This window comes from Vespa crabro, chromosome 4 (genome assembly GCF_910589235.1).
Source record: "Vespa crabro chromosome 4, iyVesCrab1.2, whole genome shotgun sequence".
NCBI lineage: Eukaryota > Metazoa > Arthropoda > Insecta > Hymenoptera > Vespidae > Vespa > Vespa crabro.
This window is the reverse complement of record NC_060958.1, coordinates 5,520,271-5,538,368: the sequence shown is the minus strand read 5'-3', so window position 1 is coordinate 5,538,368 and position 18,098 is coordinate 5,520,271. Positions and strand designations below refer to the sequence as shown.

The window sequence follows — 18,098 nt, the reverse complement described above, 5'->3', positions numbered from 1 at the left end:
TAGTATATATTAATAATGATGTTTTTTAACGACATAATTTATTCTTCAAATTTTGTCTTGTTTTAAAGATAGTTTTATTTAACAAAAAATATTTTACTGATCAATACTGAACATCAAAATTACTTGTCGAGAGCAGATTACAGCAAATTACTGAAGATGATTGCATACAAATATAAACGTTCAACCAATTATATATTGGCTTTTACGAAGAATAGATTAGAAAGCTCCAATCATATTTAGTCTTTACAGTACAATGATTACGATTACGTAACATTTAAATATGACGCATATATGTAACTGCCAAAGAATAACTTTGACAAATAAAAGATACTGAAAAGTAATAGAAAATCTCTCATTACATACATTATGAATTTTTAATTACAATTATTATATGAATGAGATTTTTTTATGTAATAGACCAAATATATAACATATTTTATTATAAAAATCTACTCGTATGTATGTATTATCCCGAATATCTTTATTCACATAAATTATTCAAGAGCACGGATGCACTTAGCTTTATGTTGACGCATATCTGATTCAAACTAAAGAAAGATAGCAACGTAAAAAGATCTGCCTAAAGAAGATTTAAAAGTTTTAGCATGAAATCTTTCGATTTAGCATGTATTGGCAAGTCTTACGCGGTAAAAAAAGAATACATTTAAGTATGTTTGAAAAGGCAGTTCAGAAGATAAGTGAGGTTAACCATAAGTTAATGATCTGTAATATAAGATTGTATATTTGTTAGTTTAATATTATGGATGCTTTAAATTTATCCACACGTACGAAAGAAGATGATAAAGGCAAGAACATATATTTATTAAATTTTATATATATATATATATATATATATATATATATATATATATATAAATATAATATATATAAGATATATATTAGGAAATACTAATAGAAGAAATATTTTATTCAGATGAAAATAATGATAAGGTTATTGCTCTTAAAAATAATATACCATTCTTGAAGGAACTCTTTCATATACATAGAAAAGTTGGAGAAGGCACATTTAGTTCTGTTTACTTAGCTACTTTAAAATCATCTAATGGTTCTAAAAAATATGCATTAAAACATTTGGTACCTACTTGCCATATAGAAAAGATAGAACGCGAATTGCAATGTTTAAAACAAATTGGGTAAATACTAAAGAAAATTAAATTTAAATATATATAGGTACCAATATTAATTTAATATATATTTACTTATAGAAAATTAAGATTTTATCATTTTTTAGAGGACAAGATCATGTTGTCAGTTTAGAATTATGTTTAAGAAATCAAGGATCTGTTGTATTTGTAATGCCATATATGAGACATGATAAGTTTTCTGTAAGTTCACCATTGATTTTCATATAGTATTTGTAGTGATAACTTGTAATTCAAATTTATTATACAAAAAAGAAAATAGATTAATAATGAAAACATGTTAATCAGGAATATATTCAAGATATGACAGTACAAGAAACAAGAGATTATATGAGAGCACTATTAATTGCATTGCGAAGAGTACACAAATTTAACATAATACATAGAGATGTTAAACCAAGTAATTTTTTATATGATCGTTTTAATAAAAGGTGACTATATTTGGAGACAATAAATGTCCCTTAATCTATTGCTAATTTAAATATAATCTATTGTATATCTAAATAAATAAACACTTTTAGATATTTATTGGTTGATTTTGGATTGGCTCAAAAATATACAACACCAACATTAAATAATCAGAAATCACTGAATAGTACAATGCAATCTATAAAACGAAAAAGATGTGATGAGGTAAACTTTTTTTTATACAATAAATTATTTTCTTTCACAAATAAATTAATGTTACTCTCTCTCAAATATTTTGATGTTTACAGAATAGCAAGAAAGTATCTTATACTTCTGAAGAAAAAATGTACATGAACGATACATGTTTATGTTTCGGAAAACCTAAAATTTGTTCCTTATGTTTAACTAATCCTACCCAAGCAGCACCTCGAGCAGGCACTCCAGGGTTTAGAGCTCCTGAGGTGTTATTAAAATACCCATTACAAACACCAGGTATAAATTGCAAACAATTTATATTTTGAAACAATAATTAATATAGTGAGTACCAATTATATATATACATATTGTATATAATTTTTAGCAATTGACATTTGGGCAAGTGGAATAATTATGTTATGTATCCTGAGTAGTACACAGCCTTTTTTTCGATCACCTGATGATTGTACAGCTTTAGCAGAAATAATATCAATATTTGGTACACAAAAATTACAACATTGTGCACAAAAATTAGGTACTTTATTGTTATTTCTAATTTTCTGATATATATTTTTTACTTTGGCTTTTTTATCAATTATTTCAAATTTAATTATTTTAAACTAGTTTTTAATAGTCTTATGTTTTATTTATTTTATTTATCAACTTAGGTAAAAAACTTATTGTTAGTGAAAATTTACCAGGAATTGATTTAATGACTTTATGTCAAAAATTGCAAAAAAGAAACAAAGATTTACCACAGACCAGTAATTGTAAAAGCAAGGTATTTTGTTTGTTTTGTTTTGATTTATCTGTGATTATTAAAGGAAGCTTTCTTAGTTATTAGTTAAATCTAATGAAAAATATATTTTCCAATTTTTAGATACCATCATCATTTGTACAATATCCAAAAGAAGCGTACCAACTATTGACGAGTCTTTTAGATTTAAATCATAAAACTCGAATTACAGCGGAACAAGCTTTAGATCATCCATTTTTTAAATTATCATTATAGGTAGTTTTTACATGAAATTATTCTATAAATGAAATAATATATATGTATATATACATACTGCATGACAAATATACAATTTTTATACATTTTATTAACTACTGTAATAAATATTTTTTTTAATTATATACATAACAGTCATATATATATTTTTTACATATTATTTTACATATTAATTTAATTTTATTTTACATATTAAATAAAGTTTTAGAAAATACAAAATGTATTTGTTGCAAATTAATGAATCTATTCTAAAATTGTTTTTTTTTATTAAGTAACAATGCCGTATAATATATAAATAAATGCGGAATACTCTATTTATATTTATTATTTGCAAAATTATATATATAAATAGTATAATGTATGCAATGAAATATGATAAATACAATGAATATTATGAATATGTTTTAGTATACAATGTAAAAAGTTCTAATGAATTATTTAATACATTATAAGGCACATTCATTAAAATGATACAATATTTTTGTAATGAGTCGTGTTAAGATATTATGATGTTACAGAAAGAATAAGTTTCCAATCAGCAGCAGCTCCTAATGCTTGGATTGCCAAATCTTTAATTTTTTTATCTTGCACAGAATCACTCTGTGTTAAAGCCATTAAAATTTCCATTATATCTGTTTCAACCAATTTTGCAGCAACATCTTTTGAACTTTTCATCATATTTAATATAATAACTATTCCTCGATGTTGTATTTCAGATTTGGGATTTGCAAGCAAAAAGCGTAATATTTCCAACCAATTTTGTGCATCAAACATTTTCTCAATAGCTTTTGTGCTTACTGATGTTAACATTGCTAACGCTCCAGATGCAGCTAAACATGTATCTTCATCTTCATCTTCACAAAGAATCAGAAGATATTTTGTTTTGTCATTTTCTTGTTCAAAATATTTGATTGTATCTTCACATATAATTAAATTGTTTATTACTTGTGTAGCTGCGCGTTTCAGCATTTCATGGTCTTCATACATATATGTGTCAATTTTCGAAAAACCACCTTCTTTCAGGATACGTTTTCTAACAGTATCATTAACACCGGCTAAATTACATAATGCCATTAATGCTTCAAAGTTTTCTAATGCTGAACATTCTGGATTTAAAAGATTCAAAAATGGTCTTATAACTTCCATGATTCTTTGTCCAGGAAATGCTACTTCTGGATTTATTGTAATGCCTAAACGTGCTAATGCTTGAGAAGCTTGTTTCTTTCCTTTATCTGTTCCATCTAAAGCCAAGGGTAAAAGAATTTTTGCGCCTCCTTGTTGCACAACAATTCCTCTTACTTCTTGCTGACTACATATAGCATTAAAAACACGTGCTATTAATTCTTTACTATTCTGACTCTCTGTCTTAGAAAGAGAAACTAAAGCACTCGTTACACCTGCTTTAGCTAAAGTAATTAATCTTTTATTTAAAAAGTCTGGATCATCAAATTCATGTTCTTGTGGTATATGGTGCTTAGCAAATTTTGCCAATTCTATCATTTCCGGTATCATCTCCTGTTTGTCATAGGCATTACATAAATTAACTAAAGTAGTAACTACTCCATATAGTACAGACTGATCTCCAGTTTTGGCAAGTTCTATCATCGCCTGAATGGCATCATGATCTTCTATTAATTTTTCTTTAACTTCGGCATCAAATGTTAAATAAGACAACCCTTCTACAGCCCACTTTCTCATATCTTTTTGTTTTTTAGGATTAATCAAAAATCTTCTACAAGCTTCTGCTAATTTCTTTGTTGCTCCATCAGCAAATGGTTTGACAGTTGCATCTGTACCACCTAAACTACCCAATTTACACAATCCAACTAAAGCTCGTACGCGAATCGAATCATCCTTTGATTGGTATAGTTTCTTAAGTATATTTACACCTTGTGATATTATAGCTGTAGCTTTATCCTTTTTAGATGCTGCAGCTATGATACATTCACATGCAACTTTCTGTTGCAATGGATCTTCTGTACCAGCCATTACAAGAATCATTTCCATAATACCTTCTTTAGCAACAACTGAATTTCCCACATCTAAAGGTCCAAGTAATAGTGTTGTTATTGCAACAACAACACGTACCTGTAAATATATTAAATAATTAATTTAAAAATCATTTATTGATAGAGAAGTTATAATATCAATTTATTACCTTTGATTCTATATCTGGTGTAAGCAATTTGTCTTTTATATATTCATCAATAGCATTTCTGAATTTTTCTTTTGCAGCATCATAATACATGTTTTCATAAATTTTGGCCAAACAAACGCTCATTATGGTGCGTGTAGATGAAGTTATATCCATTGCAGACTCATATTTGTATTCCTCTAACTCACTGGCAACTTCCATCAATCTCTGCAGACCGTGGATTTCTACCAAACGTTCTGCCCAATTTAGTGCAGTGTAATGTATATTCCGCATTATAAGTTCTATTATTGCATCCCTGGCTTGGCCAGTAATCGTTCTATTTGTTGTACTATATAGTAAACAAGATAAGATGGTATCAATTTCTTTCTTATATTGTTCACATAAATCCTTGTTAGGTTTTGTATCTGGTTTATTATCCATTCCACTATAACTGTTTAGTATGATCTGAAATATTAAATATATGGTTATATGTATATGCATGTTTATATTTATATGACAAAAATGTATAAAAATTAATTTCTTATAATACTCATTAATTATACCTGCAGGCAATATTGTGCTGCATTAACTCTTTCTATATTTTTACTGTTAATCATTTCCAAGCACCATGGTATACCTATAATACTTAAGACTTGTTCAGTTCTATTAATATTGTCTTTACATAATTCAGCAACAATACGAATAGCGGCAATAATTATTTCCTCATTTTTTTCTAGTTTTAATAATTTTGTTATTTTAGATACTACTCTTTCATTAAACATTATTTCTGCACCAGCTCTTTCACGAGAAAGTACCAACAGATTATTTATTGCTATTTCCCGTTTTTCTTTATCTTGTTGTAAATCAAAAGATATATCAATCATTTGTGATACCTATATACAAATAAACATATTTAAGAAATATACAATATATATATATATATATATATATATATATATATATATATATATATATATATATATATATACATATATACCAAAGAAAATTTTAATAGCTACATTAATTATGTTATATATTTACTACAAAATAAATAGAAAAAATAAATAAATAATAATATACCTTTGAACTAACACGAGAATTCTGCTTATAACGATCTTGTACAATTTCATGTAGTCGTGCAATTATAGGCTGAATTGTTTTATTGTTAGGATCTGTAGATATGATATAACGAGCATCTCTATATGCCTCCTCAAATCTTTCCAAAGCTTCAAGTGCTTGACATCTACGAAATAAAGCTTTCGGATCTTTTGGGCAAATTTTGAGTGCTTCATCACAGTCTTTAATCGCTCTGTCATAATTTTGTTGTTTTAAACACACTGCTGCACGATTCTTATAAAAAATGGCTTTCTCAGCATTTTCCTCATTTGTAAGCTTGAGAGCATTTGTGTAAGAACTGAATGCTTCTGTCCAATTGCCTTTATTAAATTCTTCATTACCCTTTTCCTTCCACTCTTGCGGTGTTAACGTTTCTTTTGTCATCTTAGTATATAAAATGTTATTATATATTTTTTTTAATTTATATAATATATGTAAAAAAAGAAATAAGTTTATAATAAATTTTTATCTTTTTCCACGCACGTTTATTAATTGATAAATTTATATTATCTCAAGGAACACGTTCAAATGAATATTACAAATTCTTTGATGAAATTATTATTCTAGAAATGATCACTTATCAACTTACACACTTCGTGTCGGAAAGTTTTCTGTTACAATTACTATTCTTGCGTTATATTAAAAGCAGATCAGAAATATCTAGACGTTACTAGATAGTCGAATATTTATTTTTACCATCGTCTGTCCACGTTGAACGGAAACGCAGTTTATTCAATTAAAAATAGACAACATTCCGTTGATATAGACGGATTTCTTTTTATCGGTTTTGTATATAAATTTTATATACAAATACTAGGTTCTTTTTTTCTCAAACTACTTAGATTTGATTAATAACTAAACGATAATCTTGAAATACTTATTTCTTATATATGTCATGAGAGAAATCTATGATTAAAAAAATATATTTAGATTAATGTAAACAAATTTGCATAAGAATGAAGAAGAGATTGCAAATTTGTAATTTTAATTACATCGTTCTTTTTATTTTTTGTTTTTTTTTTGTTTTAGAAAGTGGATTATATTTATTTTTATTATAATTAATTAAATACTCTTCGCATATTAAGGCTATTCATTACCCATGGTTTACGCCAATAACGAGTACATGCGTAAATTTTGATGAACAAGGACCTTAGTTTAATAGACGAAGTTTTAAGCGAGGACATGAATTTTTCAAATTTATAAAAAGCTTTATTTAATTTGAAAAAAAAACAAAATTAAAAAATGGTGTTTTGCGCGAATAGTCTATACTATAAAAATAAAGCTATTTCAAAAATTCGAAAAAGTTATGTCATCCTCTAAAGCTTCATTCTCTAAATGAGACTTTATTCATCAAAATCGATCAAGAATTACACCTGACTCATTCTGTTGATGTAAATGCTGCTTCCAACATTTTTCATGAAAAGAAGTTTCGTACAGTAGCGCTTCTTGAACAATGCGGCAAAAGAGAAAAACATCTCATACCATCATTACTACCATTTTCATATAAACACTCGAGTGACGTATGTTTTGTTTTCGTGAAATAGACGATTGCTTATTTGTACGCATTAACTAGTAATCAGATTTTCAGAATTTTGTTCTATTTTTCGTTTATAACTGATTCGGATATTAGTGACAACATACAATCGGTCTATCATTAAATCTCAAACAATAAATATTAAATCGAAATTCTTATTTTCAATAGATTACGTATAAATAATGAATAGCTTTGCTTATTATACATTCATTTAAACAATCTAAATTATAACAAATTATAATTTAACGATAATACATTTTTTGTTTAGACATTACGTAGGACGTAAGACATACTAAATATGAAATAATATTAACTTTAACGCAGTTCATCGTCTTTCATTCGAAGTGTGATATCAGCGACAGATATGGGCAAAATATGAACTACAAATCCAGTATATGAGCTTGAATAGCTTATATCTCTCTCGCACGTAATATAACGATCGGGTTAATTTGGATTAGAATAAATAGTGCTAATAGGTTGTGAAGTCATACTTTTCATTCTATCATATTTATATCATTTTTTAATGATGGCGTACCTATCGCAGTAATCTGTGATAAATATACTATAGTACAGGTATATATTTAATTTACGATTCAAATGCATAAAGGATAATAAATATAATAGATACGAAAATTAATGAATATTTATATATATATCAAATATTATTTTATATAATATAAATATAAATATATTTTTTCTTTTTCTAATTCTTTTTTCATTATTCTCATTATTATATTATTATATTGTATATCATTGCTATAATAATAGTAACAACACAATATAAAGAGAATTAATTTTATAGGAGAAAACACGAAAAATATTTAGTGCTGGAAATTTGACTTCATAGAGAGTGTGATAACGAACTAATATTTTGATTTTTTTTATAAAAATAATATGTATTATATAAGTATATATTCACTAACTGATATTTTTGATCAAATAATCGACAAAATCTTGATTTTAGTCGCAAATTTATATACTTGATATTTGTCCATAGAATTTTATTATATTCAATATATTTATTTGTGAAAGTATTATTAGCAAATAAGTAAAGTGTTCGTCCTTTAATATTTAATCAGAATTAGATTAAAGAAATTTTGAAAATATATTGTAATATACAGCCATTCGCCATTGTATTAGATCGAATTTCGATATATAACAAGTAATATCTATTGAGATCTACTTTAAAAACTCTACTCTAATTCCCGGAGTGATATGAGCTTACTAAGAATTCAGGTTCCGACATTAACTGTAGGTGTTAGCGTTTAAATATTAGTAAAATAATTTTATTTATTAATTATATCCTCCTGAGTTTACTGATTTATATTTCTCGAAAGACTAAATTGAATTTATTTTATATTGATTGTATCTAACGGTCTTTGTAATATTGGTAAACATCATTCGATTGTTCAAATATTAGTAAAGTAATCTTATTTATTAGTTATTCCTTCTCGAGTTTGCGATTTATGTTTGTCCAAAGACTAAATTAAACTTATTTTATATCGATCTTATCTTACGATCTTTGTAATGTTGCTAAGAATGTTCTATTGTTTAAATGTTAGTAAAATAATCTTATTTATTAATGTTTTCTTTTACGAATTTAAATCTGTATCTATTACGTATAGTCGATTTTATTTCGACAGTACTACAAAATCTACTTCTTGTATGTATAAATTTTAAAATCATCGTTTCCTTAATCCGCGTTTATCACGTACAAATCTATATTCCAGTAAATGTAATTTTGATGCTTTATGGAATGTAATATTGTTTAATTATTATCACATCGTACTCCGAGTGCATTATTCATTGTTTAAATAATTATAAAATGATCATATCTATAAGATGATTATAGTATACAAAAAAGTTGCATTTCGACGTTAGTTTCCTTTCGAACTCCGAGAAATAAACGTCCTTCCTTATGTTCTTTTTTGTTGATATTAAACGATCGACACACGCCGAAAGAAAAATATTCTAAATACAATTCATCTTAAGAGATATGCGACACCTTACGGAATGTAAAATTGTTTAATTATTATTTCATCATTACTCCGAGTATATTTTGTATTGTTTAAACAATTATAAAATGATCATATTTATAAGATTATTGAATGTAGTGGTACGGAAAGTTCTATTTCGAGGTTTACTCCTCGGAGTACGAGAGGAAACTAACGTAGTAACTCGTATGTTCCTTTCAATGGTCATTCTTGTTGACGTTATACATTCGACGAAGAGTGAAAGAAAGTTAACGCATTATATGAACTATGTGATTTTTAATGTCATATACTATTGTTTAATTATTACCTTATCGTACTCCGAGTACATTATACATTGTTTATACTCACACACACACACGCGTGCGCGCGTTAGTGCACATATACATATACATGTAGGCAATTAATTTTCTACTCTATATATATCGATCTAATATTTTTCTACTTTCTAAGAACATGAAAAATTATGACGACTACGTAATACGTTAAATATAATATTTTAAACGTATGCACACGTAAGTCTATCTCTTTTTAAGTCCATACAACGAAATTTTTAATAGAGAGAGAAAGATAGCATTATGATATATGTAGATAAAAATATAAAGATCCCCACCAATTATGAAAATACTTCTTGTTTATGTATTTCTAGTCTCTGGCTAGCAGCGAAATCAAAGGTCATTGACGCGATAATATTTAATTACAAGGATATATATATATATATATATATATATATATATATGTGTGTGTGTGTGTGTGTGTGTGTGTGTGTGTGTGTGTGTGTGTATACCCTATTCCGAGAATTTAGGAAGAACCTGCAAAGTGTAAACAATCAAAAGAGAATCGATAGTTTAACATTGGCAAGACTTTCCTTATTCGTTCCTACCAATTGTATTACTCAGTTTTCGTCCGTGTACGCAATTTTCTGGACGTGTATAGGTCTGCTCCTTCATTAATTCTCATACATTTAATTTATCATTTATATTATCATATATATTTCTCATATATTAGATTAGAATTTCTTCATCTCATTAGTAAATCAAAAAACAACAATTTATGTTATATTCTTGTTAAAACCTTTTTATTTGCCATTTTGTTAGAATCATTACTACATTTTTGATGAATTCAGAAGAAGAGAAGTGCGTTGCGATAAATATTATAATGGTTGAAAGTGTGAATTTAAAAGTTCTGCCACTTAATCTTCATCGATAAGTTTAATGACTTCGTCCAAATACAATTACAGGTAAATATTTTTCTTTATTCTAATCATTATTTTATACTCATTGTTCAAATTATATTTTTTAATCATTTTCATACATTCAACATATTCTTTTAATATGGAACATATAATTAAACATATAATTAATCTTCCATTATGTCTTTGTAATAACAGATTCATCGATTCAACGATACAACTAATTGTAAGACGAATTTGATAACATATTAAATATTTACAATCCTTCGTACAAACAGTAATATACACACACACACACACACAATATTTGTAGCTCATTTATTTGTACAAAGTAAAGAAAAAGGATTTAATTAAAATTAATATAGTAGATATACGTAATGAACATATATTAAAAGCTTTGATTTATTTTTACGAATATCAAAGTACGTATGTATTATTATCGAAATGAATAGAGCACCGTGAAATAAGATATTGACGTTTTTAAAACCTTAAATAAAAAGAAGATTAAAAAAATAATTATTAAACATAAGACCCTATATATGTATGTATATATTTGTTATACGTTACCAATCCAAAACTATAATGCGAAAGTACGCATAGTTTCATAATAATTAATGGAGTACTATTTATACTTCTTCTTATTATTATCAGTAATAATTTTTGTGCTTCTGTCGGAGCGAGATACCAGAATCCATTGTATCTACATATTAATAGAATTGATATAAAAATGTATTTTGCTTATGCATTTATTTAAATAATTCAATATTTTGAAAATATGTTACTAACGCCTTTTCCAATAATAAATTACTGTGATCTAAAACTTTTTGTCCAGGATAAACACAAAGATATCCATGACACACAAAGCTTCCTATTAAAGCTAAATATATTAATACTTCGTATTTTCCAAAAAGTATTTTAATCTAATAAAAATAAATACCCCATATAAATATACTCCATATTGTATATACATAAACAAATGAAAATAAATTAAAAAAAAAATAAAACAATAATCAGATAAAAAGTTATTACTTACTTGAACGAAAACGATACTCGTTAAAATCACGATGATTAAAAATTGAATAAAAAAGGATAATTCGTGGTAGGAAATAACAGTTGCGATGAACCTTGATTAAGAAAAAATATAATATCAATTAAGAAATTGTGGTTTCGAAATGTTTTTTTACAATAAAGAATATATATATAAAGTAATAAAAATATCTCTTTGATATTACCATTAAAAATATTTAAGTAAAGGTGATTAAATGATTAACATTTACTATATGATAATGTGCATGTTATATGAATGTTATTTGATGTTTACATATATATCTTCCATCCATGATGCAATCAAAATGTACAAAGAGAAAAAAGTTAATTAATATGAAAAAAATTATTGTTCTGTTAATAATCTGTGATAATTATAAATTTTTATAAATTTGTAACGACGATAATATTGATAGTGTGTATGTGTGTGTAATTATGTAATATCAAACGGTATTAGAAATATCTTAATAAAATGATGAAATTTAAATCTAATCATTAATGATGCAACTAATGAGATAATTCGTTTTCATGTAGTAAGAAAAATCTATGGATGATTCGTTTCTCTCAATGAATCCAAGCCACATTGATACCAACTCTAAAATTTTTGTGTGATATTTTATACAATCAGCTACTCTATATTTAGCCTCGTAATAAGCATTATCTCTATTGGTGTTTTCTAAATTTTTATCGTAAACATGTTCCAATCTGTAACTAAAAAACATTCATACAGCAATCAAGAAATAATAATTATTACAATAATGAAAAAGGTATTAATTGATTTATTTTTATTTTTGAAAACAAAAAAGAAAAGAATTAAAATTCAATATAACGCATTAGATGTTTATTTATTGTAATTGCATGATTAGATTAGATATATTTTTTTGTTAATCTCCCAACATATATTGCCAATGAACTCCATTCTCAATGAAGTATGTAATTGTTAAAAAAAAACCGCATACATAAAAACATGGATTTACGTACCAAAGTATTTTGAACATACTACAACAATGTTGAGCAAACATAAGAAATATACTTTCTGTAGTGATTAGTATGGTCACACCGAAAAACATAGTTATCCACGTGTGCAATAAAATAGGATAAAAATATATCTCTACGTCGAGAAAAAATTCTGCTTGATATGAAAATTTACGAGTTCTAGTATCATTAAGTGGTAAAACGACATCTAATATGCACGGCATCAACGAAATTAAATCTACGAAGCCTAATGAAAAGTAACTGAATACTGAAATAAATAATAAAATGTTATACATATAAAAAATATATAGAAATTTAACAGGTTTTAAATATTTTTACCTGTAAGAAACAAAGTATAGTTTCTACCTTCTTCAGCATAAATTTTTATTATTTCAATTTCTTCTTTCATTTTTGTTGCATTCCAAACATCTTTGATATTTTCCAATAATTTTCTAAACTACGATATTATCAAGGAAAATTTTATATTTCGTTTAATAGAATTTTATAGTTTTTTATTTATTTATTTATTATTTTTTTAATCTCTTACCTTATTTACATTGACAATGCAATTACAATATCTTGTTATGCAAATAACGTTGGATAATAATGTTATTAAAATTTCGAATATAAGATCCAAATCGTGTCCAGCTCTAATGAGTTTAAATATCTATAGTTTTTAAAGAATAATCATATATCGTACAAGAGAGAAAGAGAGAATGAGAGAGAAAGAAATAAAGAGAAAGAGAGAGAGAGAGAGAAAGAGAGAGATGTTCATGAAATATCGAAATAAATAGAAATAAGAATATACATTCGAATGTTTCTTACCTGACCTAACAAAGCTAGACCAAAATATAAAAATACGATAATCATAAGACCAAATTTCATCTTGTAATCTTGATAAGGCCATTGGCCGACTATTAAAAAAAGTAAACGATTGATTTTGTAATAGTGATTAGTAAAAGAATCCATTTCTTTGTTTTCAATTTCGAATGGCTGAAGATTTTCTATTGGTGGTATTAAGGAAAAATTCTTGCTTATGTTCTTTTAAGAAGCACCAAAGAAAATGATAAAGTCACGAAAGATTCAAGTTTTTCTTTAGCTAGTATTTTTCCTTTCTTTTTTTTGCGCGCGTATTGTATATAATTATTGAAGTGTGAGTGATACATGAAAGCGTATAATTTTGTATTCACGTTTATCCTATAATTTCCGATAGAAAAGTTTGTGAAGTATCGATCCAATCGATAAGATTTCTTTTCGCAGAATTTTTCAAGCAATCCTAATAATAGAATTGCTTGAAAATACACCCTTTGGTATAATGTCGTATGTACATACAAACCTCTTATTTATCAGTTATATACGTTTTCTTCTTTTACGTCAGTCTTTTCTTTTACTTTCTTTTCCTCATTTTATAAATTGATGCTTTTATCTGGTGATATCTGTCCATCTAGAGAAGTATTCATCGAATTCTTTGTATTTTCATTTCTTTTTATTCTTTTTCCAAGTTGAGGGATGAAAAGTTCATGAATATCTTTATTTTATAAAAGTATAACATGCAGAAGACTTATATAGTGATCACTAAAAACAAAGAATAAGTGTTTATTATATTTGTTAAAATAATTTTTCTATTAGAAACTATATTTTTATCACACAAATATATATTCGAGTTTTATATAATTATTAATTAATAATTTGTTTTCATACAGTCATGTATGAATGTATTGCCTATCAATAGGAACTCAAACTACACTTTGGTTATATATCTCATCGTTAGATGATGCTCTGTACGGTCGATCAGTTACCAGTGAAAAGTTATCAAATAGCTATGGTAATATGTAAACGTATGATTGTTTCAATTTGAAAATGGAGGTTATACGAGAACGTTTAAGGGAAGCAATTAATACAGAGAGAAAGGAGCAACGTGCTATAGTGGTTAATAAAAATCGTCCTGCTCTTGGAGAATGTATAGAAAATACATCTTATTCTTCAATATTTGTTACACAAATGGCAAAGAAGCTTAAAAAGAAGACACTTAATGTTAACGATTATCGACGTTTGCAAAATGCTTTAATTCAGGTTATAATTAAATTTCAAGATTAATTTGCATATAATATAACAATAGAACTTTGCCAAGTATAATTTAATAATTTTAATAAATTAATTTCTAATTTTACAGTCAGAATTAAATATTGAAACATTATTAAAAGTTGATAATATAATATTTGCATTGGCACGGGATATTTCTAGTAACAATCCAATTTCGCAATTGGGTGCTACGAATTGTTGTTGTAATATTGCTCTTAGTAATACAAAAGCCTGCACAGCAATAGCTAAACATGTATCTCCATATATAATAACAGAATGCGAAAGTTTAAACCGTCCTTTATTAGTAAGATAATATAAATACCTTTTGTAATATATATATCTTTAAATTTTAACATGATAAAACTTATTAATTTATTAAATTTTAGGAAGTCTGTCTTTGGACTATTGGAAATTTGTCCAGTGGAAGTAAAAAAGCGTTTGAAATTTTACAAGCACAAAAATGTTTACAATATATAATTGTATTGATGCGTGAATGCGATAATACCATTCTTTCTTCTGTGATATATGCAGCTTTGCATTATATATATGGTGGTTTTTCTTCCATTACGTATGTATTTTAGAAAACATGATAAAAATTAGTTATTAAGTTTATTATTTATCATTTTTATACATTCTCTAATATTTTAGGGAAATTGAGTTGGTAGAGCTTGCAGAAGCATGCAAAAACAGAAATTTGTTAGAACAAAATGCTAATACTTTTTGGTTATTGGCATTATTATCTTCAAATATAGCATGCAGCAAGTCCTTATATTATGCATTACCATCTATCGTAGATTTTTTACATCAGTCTGCTTCAAATAATTTTTCCAATACTACTTTGGTATGTATTTTTATTCCTCTTTTGGTATGTATTTGATATGTATTTAATATGTCCTAATGAAAGGAATTATTTCAGATTGCAGCGTATTTACGTATATTAGCGAATGTATTGTCTAATGCTTCTGAAGAAATTGTGAATATATTTTTAAAAAATCCTAAATATTCTCACTTGGATGTACAAATTTTATTAAGAGGATTATTGTTTCATTGTCATAAGTATATAAGAAAAGAAACCATGTGGTTGTTAGGTAGGTAATCCTTTGATATTGAATCATAGAATTTATATAATGAAGGAAATATCTTTGTAGGAAATTTATGCAATCATGCATCTTCAAATATTAATCAAAAAATCCAAGATATCATCTCATTTTTGTCACCATTAGAAGAAGTTATTGCATCCACAATGAGATAGTATGTAAGTATGTATCAGCAATAATATGTATATATATTTTTGTAAATGGAAAATACGTGTAATTTGTTTTTATTGATAATATTTATTTATATCGTGTTTAAAATTGAGAAATTTTACAGTAACAAAAATCAATTAAAGAAGGCTAATACTTTGTTTTTACTGGAACAAATTGCTTTTCAGATTCTTGGTTCCATTGACTTGAAATATCCTCTATACATGGTACTCTTATAATGTTAAAATATATATTGCCCATAAGATCAGCAATTGAATTTTTTGTAGCTTTCAAACAGATGTAAAATAATTCATCGCAACTACAATGTGATCTGAAACAGGTAAGATAAAAAATGATATAAAGACTTTTTCACATGTCAGTATTATAAATCTACACACATGTTCGTATATATATTATTTATTATCCTTATATGCTAAGATATATAATAAAACTATTTTTTAAATACATATAAATCAAAATACTATATTATACTTACTTAGTATATAAAGAATTATTATTTAAGTTGTAACGTGATGTTTGAGCTCTTACTTTTACAGGGCATAAATCATGATTGCGACAGCATCTGTGAACACAATATATTTGTAACATTTATTCTACTTGCATTTAGATATTTACAAAGTTATTCTAACCTATCAATATTTGCTTCTCGACCCAAATCGTGATAATTTTCAGCTATATCTCCAGTTCCACACCATTTTGTTCCTTGAAAAGAATGGTAAAAACCAAATACTTACTGACATTTACTTTAAAAAAAAAGTAAAAAATATAAAAGAGTAATAATTAACCTGGTATAATTCCTGATAATAATGTTAATGAACTTATTCGAGAATAACTTTTTTCGTTTCGCGTATCTTCAGAAATAGATAATTCTTGAGATTGTAGACTATCCAAAGTTTCACATTGTTGCATAAGTTTTATCATCTGCTGAAAAGACACTTTCTGTGGATTTACAGTTAGTGATAGATTTCGAAGTACTTCGTTAGCTTCTTCTGGTTCACTATATAAGGCGAATATATAAATTTAATTTATTAATTTATCTATACTTTTGTGCGTATCTATATCTAAATTAACAATATAATAGTAATACTTACTATATTTCGATAAGATTACAATCGTGTAATACGTTATTAACTGCGAGATCAACGATAGCAACAGTTTGCTCGTAATAATAAACCGCTCTTACGTATGTTAAACAATTAAGTTCCGGCGTAATTCCTCGCAATCCTTTGAAGGTATTTTTAAAAAAAATAGGCTTTTGTAAACTACTGATAAATAATGTTAGGAAAAAGAATATTATCATATTCGTCGAATTCATTTTAATTTTATAAAAAATAGTCGTCCATACATCAAATTCATATATCCGAATAAGATTTATAATGTTATTTCTTCCACAATTTATACCTGAAACCTTACACTTTCCTCTTAAACAATAATAATAACAAATATACTGATAATTATTTTCGAAATCTCACTTGAGACCCATCCAAGATTTCGTTAATAAATAATGTACGTGACCATTTAGAAAACATAACAGAGAACACATTTTATACACGTAAGTTTTTTTTTGCGACTAATGATTTTTGCAACTAATGTTTTTTACAGACATCAAAAAACACCTATCATATAGTATCAATTATAAATGATAACATTTTACCAGACATACTATTCTACCACAAGAAGTCGTTAAATACAAAATAGTTCGAAAACATTGTGTATTTTTTTTAATAATAACTTAAATAACTTTTCTTATTTCTTAAATAATGACTTACCTTAAAAAAATTTTAAAATATATAATTTTCATGATGTTCAATTTTGAAGAATTCATTGAAATATAATAATTGATTTATATAAATCGTTTTAAATTATGCGATAATAAACACACTTATCTTTCTTTTTAATTTTGCAGATTTTACATTTTTTCACTACGTAACAACAGACACTGTACATATGTAATTCAGTCTTAGTTTTGCACTTTCATTTATTGTTA

General features: G+C 26.1%; 5 protein-coding genes across 13 annotated transcripts; 2 read left to right on the top strand and 3 right to left on the bottom strand.

Moving 5' to 3' along the window:
* The first annotated feature begins 98 nt into the window (after positions 1-98).
* LOC124423828 (cell division cycle 7-related protein kinase-like) lies at positions 99-2,881 on the top strand. Of its 3 annotated transcripts, XM_046962072.1 has the most exons (9): positions 116-806; positions 935-1,154; positions 1,253-1,346; positions 1,452-1,594; positions 1,685-1,796; positions 1,880-2,063; positions 2,152-2,301; positions 2,435-2,547; positions 2,647-2,881. In XM_046962072.1, exons 1-9 carry the CDS (start codon positions 761-763, stop codon positions 2,776-2,778), a joined length of 1,194 nt encoding a protein of 397 aa, XP_046818028.1. In that variant the 5' UTR covers positions 116-760; the 3' UTR covers positions 2,779-2,881. The 3 variants fall into 3 exon arrangements, with proteins under 3 accessions (XP_046818029.1, XP_046818028.1, XP_046818030.1); XM_046962073.1 differs by lacking the exon at positions 2,435-2,547 and having other exon boundaries at positions 99-806; positions 2,647-2,860; XM_046962074.1 differs by lacking the exon at positions 116-806 and having other exon boundaries at positions 986-1,154; positions 1,227-1,346.
* A 163-nt stretch (positions 2,882-3,044) lies between these two features.
* LOC124423344 (protein unc-45 homolog B) lies at positions 3,045-6,852 on the bottom strand. 3 transcript variants are annotated; one of them, XM_046960959.1, is made up of 5 exons: positions 6,512-6,852; positions 5,993-6,412; positions 5,476-5,805; positions 4,937-5,377; positions 3,045-4,866 (listed from the first exon to the last, which is right to left on the bottom strand). In XM_046960959.1, the coding sequence occupies exons 2-5, from the start codon at positions 6,410-6,412 to the stop codon at positions 3,283-3,285; spliced, it is 2,775 nt and encodes a 924-aa protein (XP_046816915.1). In that variant the 5' UTR covers positions 6,512-6,852; the 3' UTR covers positions 3,045-3,282. The 3 variants fall into 3 exon arrangements, with proteins under 3 accessions (XP_046816915.1, XP_046816914.1, XP_046816913.1); XM_046960958.1 differs by having other exon boundaries at positions 6,618-6,852; XM_046960957.1 differs by having other exon boundaries at positions 5,993-6,852.
* A 3,554-nt stretch (positions 6,853-10,406) lies between these two features.
* On the top strand, positions 10,407-16,707 carry LOC124423346 (importin subunit alpha-9). 3 transcript variants are annotated; one of them, XR_006942053.1, is made up of 10 exons: positions 10,407-10,489; positions 10,651-10,793; positions 14,468-14,837; positions 14,938-15,150; positions 15,233-15,414; positions 15,495-15,687; positions 15,763-15,934; positions 15,995-16,101; positions 16,279-16,430; positions 16,648-16,707. XR_006942053.1 is itself a non-coding variant. In XM_046960962.1 (9 exons), the coding sequence occupies exons 3-8, from the start codon at positions 14,625-14,627 to the stop codon at positions 16,096-16,098; spliced, it is 1,077 nt and encodes a 358-aa protein (XP_046816918.1). In that variant the 5' UTR covers positions 10,407-10,489; positions 10,651-10,793; positions 14,468-14,624; the 3' UTR covers positions 16,099-16,101; positions 16,279-16,707. The 3 variants fall into 3 exon arrangements, 2 of the variants coding, with proteins under 2 accessions (XP_046816918.1, XP_046816919.1); XM_046960962.1 differs by having other exon boundaries at positions 16,279-16,707; XM_046960963.1 differs by having other exon boundaries at positions 15,995-16,105; positions 16,279-16,707.
* On the bottom strand, positions 11,853-14,484 carry LOC124423348. Of its 2 annotated transcripts, XM_046960968.1 has the most exons (7): positions 14,466-14,484; positions 14,101-14,339; positions 13,590-13,678; positions 13,312-13,431; positions 13,104-13,221; positions 12,771-13,032; positions 11,853-12,500 (listed from the first exon to the last, which is right to left on the bottom strand). In XM_046960968.1, exons 3-7 carry the CDS (start codon positions 13,647-13,649, stop codon positions 12,278-12,280), a joined length of 783 nt encoding a protein of 260 aa, XP_046816924.1. In that variant the 5' UTR covers positions 13,650-13,678; positions 14,101-14,339; positions 14,466-14,484; the 3' UTR covers positions 11,853-12,277. The 2 variants fall into 2 exon arrangements, 1 of the variants encoding a protein (XP_046816924.1); XR_006942054.1 differs by lacking the exons at positions 12,771-13,032; positions 14,101-14,339; positions 14,466-14,484 and having other exon boundaries at positions 12,372-12,500; positions 13,312-13,732.
* LOC124423350 lies at positions 16,114-18,019 on the bottom strand. Of its 2 annotated transcripts, XM_046960970.1 has the most exons (6): positions 17,881-18,019; positions 17,203-17,512; positions 16,897-17,108; positions 16,741-16,813; positions 16,587-16,673; positions 16,114-16,421 (listed from the first exon to the last, which is right to left on the bottom strand). In XM_046960970.1, exons 2-6 carry the CDS (start codon positions 17,424-17,426, stop codon positions 16,241-16,243), a joined length of 777 nt encoding a protein of 258 aa, XP_046816926.1. In that variant the 5' UTR covers positions 17,427-17,512; positions 17,881-18,019; the 3' UTR covers positions 16,114-16,240. The 2 variants fall into 2 exon arrangements, with proteins under 2 accessions (XP_046816926.1, XP_046816925.1); XM_046960969.1 differs by lacking the exon at positions 17,881-18,019 and having other exon boundaries at positions 17,203-17,867.
* Between the last annotated feature and the right edge of the window lie 79 nt (positions 18,020-18,098).

What these genes read in the sequence shown, in the direction of transcription:
- LOC124423828 (XM_046962072.1), top strand. Translation starts at nt 761, where the DNA reads ATGGATGCTTTAAATTTATCCACACGTACGAAAGAAGATGATAAAG. An exon ending in AACGAAAAAGATGTGATGAG is followed by an intron (nt 1,797 to 1,879) that starts GTAAACTTTTTT and finishes TGATGTTTACAG; the next exon opens with AATAGCAAGAAAGTATCTTA. An exon ending in ACATTGTGCACAAAAATTAG is followed by an intron (nt 2,302 to 2,434) that starts GTACTTTATTGT and finishes TTATCAACTTAG; the next exon opens with GTAAAAAACTTATTGTTAGT.
- LOC124423344 (XM_046960957.1), bottom strand. Translation starts at nt 6,412, where the DNA reads ATGACAAAAGAAACGTTAACACCGCAAGAGTGGAAGGAAAAGGGTAAT. An exon ending in ATTCTCGTGTTAGTTCAAAG is followed by an intron (nt 5,806 to 5,992) that starts GTATATTATTAT and finishes ATTTGTATATAG; the next exon opens with GTATCACAAATGATTGATAT. An exon ending in CACCAGATATAGAATCAAAG is followed by an intron (nt 4,867 to 4,936) that starts GTAATAAATTGA and finishes ATATATTTACAG; the next exon opens with GTACGTGTTGTTGTTGCAAT.
- LOC124423348 (XM_046960968.1), bottom strand. Translation starts at nt 13,649, where the DNA reads ATGAAATTTGGTCTTATGATTATCGTATTTTTATATTTTGGTCTAGCT. An exon ending in GTCTAGCTTTGTTAGGTCAG is followed by an intron (nt 13,432 to 13,589) that starts GTAAGAAACATT and finishes TAAAAACTATAG; the next exon opens with ATATTTAAACTCATTAGAGC. An exon ending in GCATTGTCAATGTAAATAAG is followed by an intron (nt 13,222 to 13,311) that starts GTAAGAGATTAA and finishes ATAATATCGTAG; the next exon opens with TTTAGAAAATTATTGGAAAA.
- LOC124423346 (XM_046960962.1), top strand. Translation starts at nt 14,625, where the DNA reads ATGGAGGTTATACGAGAACGTTTAAGGGAAGCAATTAATACAGAGAGA. An exon ending in TGCAAAATGCTTTAATTCAG is followed by an intron (nt 14,838 to 14,937) that starts GTTATAATTAAA and finishes CTAATTTTACAG; the next exon opens with TCAGAATTAAATATTGAAAC. An exon ending in GTTTAAACCGTCCTTTATTA is followed by an intron (nt 15,151 to 15,232) that starts GTAAGATAATAT and finishes ATTAAATTTTAG; the next exon opens with GAAGTCTGTCTTTGGACTAT.
- LOC124423350 (XM_046960970.1), bottom strand. Translation starts at nt 17,426, where the DNA reads ATGAATTCGACGAATATGATAATATTCTTTTTCCTAACATTATTTATC. An exon ending in ATTATCAGGAATTATACCAG is followed by an intron (nt 16,814 to 16,896) that starts GTTAATTATTAC and finishes ATTCTTTTCAAG; the next exon opens with GAACAAAATGGTGTGGAACT. An exon ending in AATAATTCTTTATATACTAA is followed by an intron (nt 16,422 to 16,586) that starts GTAAGTATAATA and finishes TACCTGTTTCAG; the next exon opens with ATCACATTGTAGTTGCGATG.